The 8,470-nt window shown below is 48.0% G+C and overlaps 1 protein-coding gene across 1 annotated transcript in view; it reads left to right on the plus strand.

The window, feature by feature from the left end:
- The window catches only part of Pla2g4e (phospholipase A2 group IVE), a 70,022-nt gene extending 62,106 nt beyond the window's left edge, over window positions 1-7,916 (plus strand). The window contains exons 15-20 of the mRNA XM_021156839.3: window positions 57-194; window positions 2,044-2,151; window positions 2,557-2,760; window positions 3,676-3,842; window positions 5,328-5,511; window positions 5,938-7,916. Of these exons, the coding sequence (XP_021012498.1) occupies window positions 57-194; window positions 2,044-2,151; window positions 2,557-2,760; window positions 3,676-3,842; window positions 5,328-5,511; window positions 5,938-6,155 (1,019 nt within the window). The 3' untranslated portion in view covers window positions 6,156-7,916. The remainder of the gene's footprint in view (window positions 1-56; window positions 195-2,043; window positions 2,152-2,556; window positions 2,761-3,675; window positions 3,843-5,327; window positions 5,512-5,937) is intronic.
- Window positions 7,917-8,470: the final 554 nt, after the last annotated feature.

An 8,470-nucleotide genomic window follows, 5' to 3' on the forward strand; every position in this document is an offset into this window, starting at 1 on the left:
GGAAGGCTGTGTGGATGACTCCCCAACCTGAGACTAATGTTGCTCCCTGTGTACAGAATGGTTCGAGTTCTCCCCCTACGAGGTGGGCATGCAGAAGTACGGAGCCTTCATCCCCAGCGAGTTATTTGGCTCCGAGTTCTTCATGGGGCGGCTGATGAAGAGGATTCCTGAGCCGGAGATGTGCTACATGCTAGGTGACTCCCTAAGATACTCAGCCCCAGAGAGGGCCAGGCCTGCCTTTGACTAACAGATAACAGGGAGAATCCAGGCCCGTTGCTGGCCGCCTTGGTTAGTCTTGAGTTCTTGAACTTTCTGGATTTGCTGCTTTGCATTAAACCAGGAGGGGCTCCTGAATCTACTTCCACATTGCAACTGCTTTAATCTTCCCAAAGCCTGTTAGACCCAGGGAGACATCAGTAAAGGGAGGATCCCAGCACCCTGGTCTCCTGTGGTCTATTTGAGGTTTACTCAGAAGATCTTGCATGGAAGATCTTCTGAGGTATGGAAAGCTGAGATAGGAAAAAAATATTTTTTTAAAGATATTTGTGGCTGGGATTTGAACTCAGGACCTCTATCTAGAAGAGCAGTCAGTGCTCTTGACCACTGAGCCATCTCTCCAGCCCCATGAGATAGAAGATTATCACCCCAACTTTCTCCTTGCCTGGCTCCAGGCAGCAGTGGGTCTGCTTGCAGGGAAGACACAGCATCTCAGATCCCAGGCAGAGAGGACCCCCCCAACAGAAAGGACAGAGCCACTGGCTGGGAAAGCCTAGCCGAGCTCCCTGTTCCTTGCTCTTTGGCTCCTCAGAAGCCAAGGTCACTGAGTACAGGGTCCACGGACTGTGGCAGCCAATCTTTGTTCTTTGCTTCAGAGTCTCATCTGCAAAAAATGACCTCAGAAAATAAGCCTATCATTACAGCTTCAAGGGCAGCTGTTTAAACTTCTTTGTTTGTTTGTTTTGTTGTTGTTTGAGACAGGGTTTCTCTGTATACTGACAGACTGACAGGACAGCCCTGGCTGTCCTGGAACTCACTCTGTAGACCAGGCTGGCCTCGAACTCAGAAATCCGCCTGCCTCTGCCTCCCGAGTGCTGGGATTAAAGGCGTGCACCACCACCCCTGGCTTGAACTTCTTTTATTTAAACAGGATGTCTATCGACTTACTCCAGAGCAACCCATTCCAGAAAATCTAACTCAAGGCTCATTTCTTCTACGAACTCCACATTACAGCCCACAACCCACAGTCCCTTTTTCCCTGAGACTTGGTCCCATGTGCTTCTCAGACCTGTAGATCAGTTTGAACTCTGATTCTTCACATGTTAGCTGCACAGAGGTTGCCTATTACCTAATTTCTCTGGGCCTGTTTTCTCATCTCCATGTAAGATGAGAAATTAAATTAAATTAAGAATATAATCATTAGTGTTTGCTTGTTGGTGATAGTGTCTCACTTACTCTGTAGCCCAGGTGGGCCTGGAACTTATTTTATAAATATCCTAGGCTAGTTTCAAATTCATGTCAGTCCTCTTGCTTCAGCCTCCCTACTGGGACTACAGGTGTGAGTTCCTATATCTGGCTTTATTAATTATTATTATTATTATTATTATTATTATTAAATTTTAATGTGTCTTTATAATATTACTATATAAAATTTGCATTAAAAGTAAGATCTAGCCTTATGTGTATCAAGGCTTACTGTATACAAGATACTGTCTTAATGCTTTCTCCATGTAGACTGATGCAAGATCAGAACAGGGCCTGAACTTAAAGCCTACACTTTCAGCTGTCATTCCCCGACATAGCTGTGCCTTAAGCACTCCCTGCTCCCTGCACTGAGGGAAGGGAGAAAAAGAGCTGAGCATTGGTACCATCAGTCTGCATAGAACTGTCCTGTGGGAGACAGAAATCCAAGTCAGCCCCACCCCACCCCACCCTCCAAATAGCCTGGCCTAGAGTAGGAATGGGGATAAGGCCGGACCAGTGAGAGTTGGGGTGGGTGGGCAGGGAGTCTGGGGACAGTTGCTCATGACCTCTCTGCTTCTCTAGGGTTGTGGAGTAGCATATTTTCCCTGAACCTGCTTGATGCCTGGAATTTGTCTCACACCTCAGAGGAGTTTTTCTATAGGTGGACAAGGGAGAGACTGCATGACATCGGTGGGTGACACCCTAGTTCCCCTCTTGGGTAATGAATATACTGGCTATGGGTCATGAAGCAAGGACTGATTGCCTGTCAGGGTTTCCACATCACTCCAGACATGGGAAGGCAGTTTGCCTAGAGCATCACTGGGGGCAGGGTGGTTGTAGGCGGTACTCATGCTGAGGCCAGAAGGATGCCTCTGATATCCAGAGAGCTGATAAGCTCACAGATTCGTGAGCACAGAAAAAAACCAAACTTCTGGGCTCACCATCCTCACCGGGGCCTTCCTTCCTTCTCTTTCTCCTTTTCTATACCCTCCATATCCTCCACCCTTGTCTCATAAAATGGCTCGCTCTCTGGGGTCAAGCAACCAGGTACTACCCCAGCTTTTGTAACCTGCCCTCCATCCCTTCTCCCTACAGAAGATGATCCCATCCTGCCTGAAATCCCTAGATGTGATGATAACCCCCTAGAGACCACAGTAGTGATCCCAACATCATGGCTGTCCAACACCTTCCGAGAAATCCTCACACGCAGGCCCTTCGTGTCTGAGTTCCACAACTTCCTGTACGGGATGCAGCTGCATACTGACTACTTACAGAACAGTCAGTTCTCTATGTGGAAAGGTACCCCAACCTGGGCTGGCGATGTTGGGAGGAAGGAAAAGCAAGCATGGATGTGGCCATAGAGAAAGATGGTCTCCTCTGGTCATGTTACTGGGCAGAACACAGCCAGCTTGGGTAAGGGAGGTGGGGAGGAGGGGAGTGGGGCAGGGCATGACACTCTATGACTGAGAGCTTGAATGAATATGGCTTTGCCAGCAGGGGGCAATACAGGCATGAATTAGTTAATTGGCTGTGACCACAGAATCTTCCTAGCAGTTCCAGCTGCAGAAGTTGGCCCAGTTGTACAAATGGAAAAATATGGACTTTTTTAGCAATATCTTTTGGGAGCACCTTTGACTGTGAGTGGTGCCCCCATTGCAGGTGAGCAAGCACAGCCCAGCTCAGTCTCACAGCCCCAGGCCTTAGGCCACACTCTCATAGCTGGGATGCTGGGATGCTGTATGCCTCCTTGAAAAGGCTTTGGGGACTAGGGCTAACATTCGTCCTATCCCACCATATGGCAATCTTCTCTGTTGTTTTATTTGTCCACAGCCTGCAAATTCCCTTCAGCGTGGACTGTTATTTTGTCCTTGCTATCTGGTGATAACGGGGCTGATAACTCTGGGTCCGTGGGTAGCCATAGTTTATAAGATGCCCTTAAGCCCTTTCTTCACCACTAGGTCTATGGATGGGTCACAGTGGGGTTGTGTGCATAACCCATAGAAGACTTGCTAAAGCTTCAAGAGCATGCTGGTGTCCACTAGCCTACACAGAGAAGTAGGACTCAGTGCCCTAGGAGTATGTGGGAGGCTAGAGGCCCGGGCTGAAGAGAGAAAGTTCCAGGGAGGGCACTCAGTACATACCAGGGCCTTCACCCCACCCACAGCTGACATCAGGTCACCTGGTAGGATGGTAACGAGAAGGCTTGACTTTCAGACACAGTACTGGACACCTTCCCAAACCAGCTGACACAGTTTGCAAAACACCTGAACCTACTGGACACTGCGTTCTTTGTCAACTCCAGCTACGCACCCCTCCTTAGGCCAGAGAGAAAAGTCGACCTTATCATCCACCTCAATTACTGCGCAGGATCCCAGACAAAGGCAAGTATTACAGAGACAGCCCCGGCTTCAGGGCTCCTGCGCGGTTACAGCACCACCACCTCAGAGGCCTGAGCGGCTGCAATGGGAAAATGCACTCTGCAAACACACTCTGAGACTAAGGCATGGCATGGTGCAGGCTAGAGGACTAAATATCACAGGCAACTGGCTGGCTTTCATGCGCTGGGACTTGGGGGGTTTACATGCACTCAGTAAATGGCAACTTTATTATCACGTTTGAGCATCTGATGTACTTGGTCATTTTTCAGCTGAAAAAAAATCATGATTCGTTTGTAATATCTTATTTTTAAAATAATCCCAGGGACCATGTAATCATAGGATTTCCATATGATCACACAGGTGACCAATGGTGGTATTGTTGATACACACACACACACACACACACATACACACACACACATATATATATAGTATGTGAATACACTGTCGCTATCTTCAGACACACCAGAAGAGGGCATCAGATCCCATTAGAAATATTGTGAGCCACCATGTGGTTGCTGGGAATTGAACTTATATTATTACTACTACTACTACTTTCTCTTTAAGGGAAAATCCTGAGCTTTTGGTTTTTGTTTTTTGGTTTATTTTGTTTTTTTCTTTTCTTTTTTTTTTTTTCCCGGTTGACTTTGACATAAAATCCAGCCTAAAGCTGGGAGAAGAAAGGAATTACAGACAGCTGACAAAAATGAGAGCAATGAGCCGGGCGTTGGTGGCGCACGCCTTTAATCCCAGCACTTGGGAGGCAGAGGCAGGGGGATTTCTGAGTTCGAGGCCAGCCTGGTCTACAGAGTGAGTTCCAGGAGAGCCAAGGATACACACAGAAACCCTGTCTCAGAGAGAAAGAGAGAGAGAGAGAGAGAGAGAGAGAGAGAGAGAGAGAGAGAGAGAGAGAAGAGAGAAGAGAGAGCAATGATTGTGACCTGGGTTTGTAAATAAATGACAGTGTACGTCCCTACCCAGGCTCTCGCCGGGCCCTTGCACCAGTTCTTTATGTAGATGGCACAGTCACTGCTATCCCTAGATCAGAGGCGGGAACCAAGACTAAATAGCTAGCTGGAGCACATGCAAGTGAGGCAGGCACAGGACTCTGACTTTTAACGGCACCTTTTCAAAGCCCAGCCCTTGGACACTGCCAGTCAGGACCCCAGGGGACTGGGCCCAGAGTCTGTTAGTCTCACAGGATGCCCCCGCTGTCTCCCTGCTCTGTCTTTTAGTCGATGTAGCATTAGCAGGGCTTCTGGGTTTAAAAAATTCATGGAAGAAGCTCGCGGCTGGCTAGGCTAGCCTACTGCCTGGACTTTTTGTCCTGAGCTAGCTCTTTTTTTTTTCCCCCTAAAAATTCCACACAGTGGCAAAGCAGGTTGGGACCAGAGTTAGCTAGGACAATCAGGAAACCAGTCCCAGGACGTCTGTGTGGTTTCCCTACCCCAGGCTTCCAGTGCTCACGGCTCTCCCATGCTGTTGCAGCCCCTGAAACAAACCTGTGAGTACTGCACGGAGCAGAAGATCCCCTTCCCCAGCTTCTCCATCCTGGAAGATGACAACAGCCTCAAGGAGTGCTACGTGATGGAGAATCCCCAGGAGCCCGATGCCCCCATCGTGGCTTACTTCCCACTCATCAGTGACACCTTCCAGAAGTACAAGGCTCCAGGTAAGCCCCCTCTATGTTGTATGTTCTATGTCCAGTTCCCACCGGACATAGATGAAATCTCCTGGCTGGGATACCTGGCTTAGCTCTAGTCGGAGCCCAGAGAGAGAAAGAGAGTTCCTTCCTTCCATCTTTATCCATGAGTTGGCAACATGGTCTCTGCTCTGTTAGTCATTTGACCATTTTATGATACCCAGCTATGTAGACTCTTGAAATAGATGAACTGTGCCTCTGCCCAGAGGAACGTGTGTGTGTGTGTGTGTGTGTGTGTGTGTGTGTGTGTGTGTGTCTGTGTGTGTCTCTGTTCTGTGTGTGTCTGTGTATGCGCACACACATATGTGTGAGAGTGCATACATGCAAGTGTCTATGTGTATAAACAAGTCCTTACAATCTACCAGAAGTGTCTATAGCATATCCTCCTGCCCCAAGGTGTAGAGCGAAGTCCTGAGGAGCTGGAACTGGGCCAGCTGAACATCTATGGACCAAAGTCTCCCTATGCCACCAAGGAGCTGACGTACACAGAGGCCGCCTTCGACAAGCTGGTGAAGCTCTCAGAGTATAATATCCTCAATAACAGAGACAAGCTCATTCAGGCCGTGAGACTAGCGGTGGAGAAGAAACGCATGAGGAGCCAGTGTCCCTCCTAGGCCTGGGGGAGTCCTATCCATCTTGTGTCTGCTTCTATTGTCAGAAGCATCGCCTCCAAAGCAGACCTCACACACAGCTGGCCCTGATCTCTGGCTAGGGTTGCAACAGCCCGGCTTGGGCTTTCTAGTAAAATGTTACAAATGTACAAAGGTGAGAGAGAAAAGAAGAGTCTATTGGGTTTTTTACCCCTAGGGCTTCTCTCCACTTTCTGGCAAGGAAGATACCAGGGTCACAGACTCCCACACAGTCTCAAGTATAGAATGTGAATATGTGGGCACAGAGTGTGGCTAGTTCCCAAGAGCCCTCACCCTTAGAGCTGGAGGCAAAAGTTCCCTAAGCCTCCCCTCCCCTCTTTTTCTTCCTTCCATGGCCAGTCTAGAGAAATGTCCAGGAAGACCAAGAACTGCTTTACAGTTCGCTAGAAAATGCTTTGTAAATTTAAGGTAATTGCATCTATGGAATTCTTGTTGTCAATAGTATTTTGTGATTGATTTTTATTTTTTACTACGATGAAGAGAATATTAGTAGAAAGCCTGGTCTCTGTCGCTGCAAAGCCAAACAGGTGACCAAACCTGTGTCACTGGTGCCTCTTCAGCTACCAGATCCCTGGGCTGGTGTGCATGTGAGCCTGACCAGGACCAGGTCTGAGCCCTCAGCTCCAATGAAACCAGGCACTGTTCACAGTGCAGCAGAAGCTCACAGAGTGAGGATCCAGGGAAGCCTTGGCAGGCTGTGGGCAAGCAGCACCGGGTGCATGACGCTGTCTGGCGCCATTAACGTCCTCTGGCATCTCTCTGGCTTGCAGATGGGGTTATTTATTTATAAGTATGATTCTTCTTATTTATCACAGAAACACTATGGCCGATTTATCTACGTTCTTATACAGTGACTCAGAGAATAAAGTTAGGAAAGATGACCTCAGAATGGTGAGTTAGGACTCTGACAAAGACCTCAGCTTTGGAGGAGAATCCTGGGAAGCCCTGGACACCCGGACACCCAGCCTCCAGACTTCACTAAAGGATAGAAGGGGGTCCCTGCAGTGAGCAGGTGAAAGCCAAAGGGCAGCTAGGTATGTGGCCTTTGGGGAGCCCAACGTGCCTGGAGGACAAGGCCCTCTTTCTGAGCCACATGATCCCTCCAAAGTCCTGGTTGTTGAGAGATGAATGACACCCAACGGTTTTGTTTATATGTTTCAAATGGACTCCTGTTTCCATCATTGCTATTTAAAGTGGATTCGATTGGGCCTGGCTATAAGCCCAGACCCAGCCACACTGACAGGAACCCATACTATGAAGACACACCAGTGCCTCTGCTCCAGCCTTACCTGTCAGTGAGGGGGGTTGACTCCCGTGTGAGTACCATTGGGGAAGGATGGATTTATCACACTCTCCTACCAGCCTGGGGAGCATGAGTCCGCAGACTCCGCTGAACCACTGATAAGCTGGGCTTCTGATCCTGGAAAACTGGTCCCTACCCAGGTGTTGTTGATGTGAGTTGGATGTTCATCACCTCCTCTAGCCTTCTACTGGAGTAGCTGGCTGGCATTGCTTTTGCTTCCCCAATGCAGAGAACAGGCTCTGAATTGTCAAAGAGAGCCAAGATAGAACCTTGCATTTTGCAAGGTTTGACTCACCATCGCATATAAAGTTTATAAGAGCACTGTACCATTTGAACACAGAATAAAGTGATTTGAAGGTGAATATTGGTTCATCTGTTTTCATTTCTGGTGCCACAAAGCACTTCTGACCACCATCCTTGCTCCTAACTCTCACCTCTGCCCTCAGCTTCACAATGCACTCCTCTGGTCTTTCTTTTTTTTTTTTTTCCATAGATTTATTTTATTTATTTTATGTATGTGAGTGCACTGTAGCTGTACAGTTGGTTCTGAGCCTCTGCTCACTCCGAGCCAAAGATTCATTTACTGCAACCGAAGAAGTGTGTAGGGCTTTTTCCTAGTCTGTAAAACAAGCATTTGTCAAAGACTAGATTTTTTAAAAAGACTTATTTATTATTATACATAAGTACAATGTAGCTGTCTTCAGACACCCCAGAAGAGGATGTCAGATCTCATGGATAGTTGTGAGCCACCATGTGGTTGCTGGAATTTGAACTTGGGACCTTCAGAAGAACAGTCAGTGCTCTTAACTGCTGAGCCATCTCTTCAGCCCCACAGTTGGCATTTTTATTAGGGAGACTTTAATATAGGCTTAAATAGGAGAGAGAGAGAGGAGACCAGAAGAAAGAAAGAAAAAAAAGACACATCTACATGGGAACGTGTTCTTCCTAAGGGGAAGCAGGGGAATGAGATGAGCAT

The sequence above is a fragment of the Mus caroli genome, unplaced genomic scaffold, assembly GCF_978045245.1.
Source record: "Mus caroli unplaced genomic scaffold, Mus_caroli_1 scaffold_2, whole genome shotgun sequence".
Classification (NCBI taxonomy): Eukaryota; Metazoa; Chordata; class Mammalia; order Rodentia; family Muridae; genus Mus; species Mus caroli.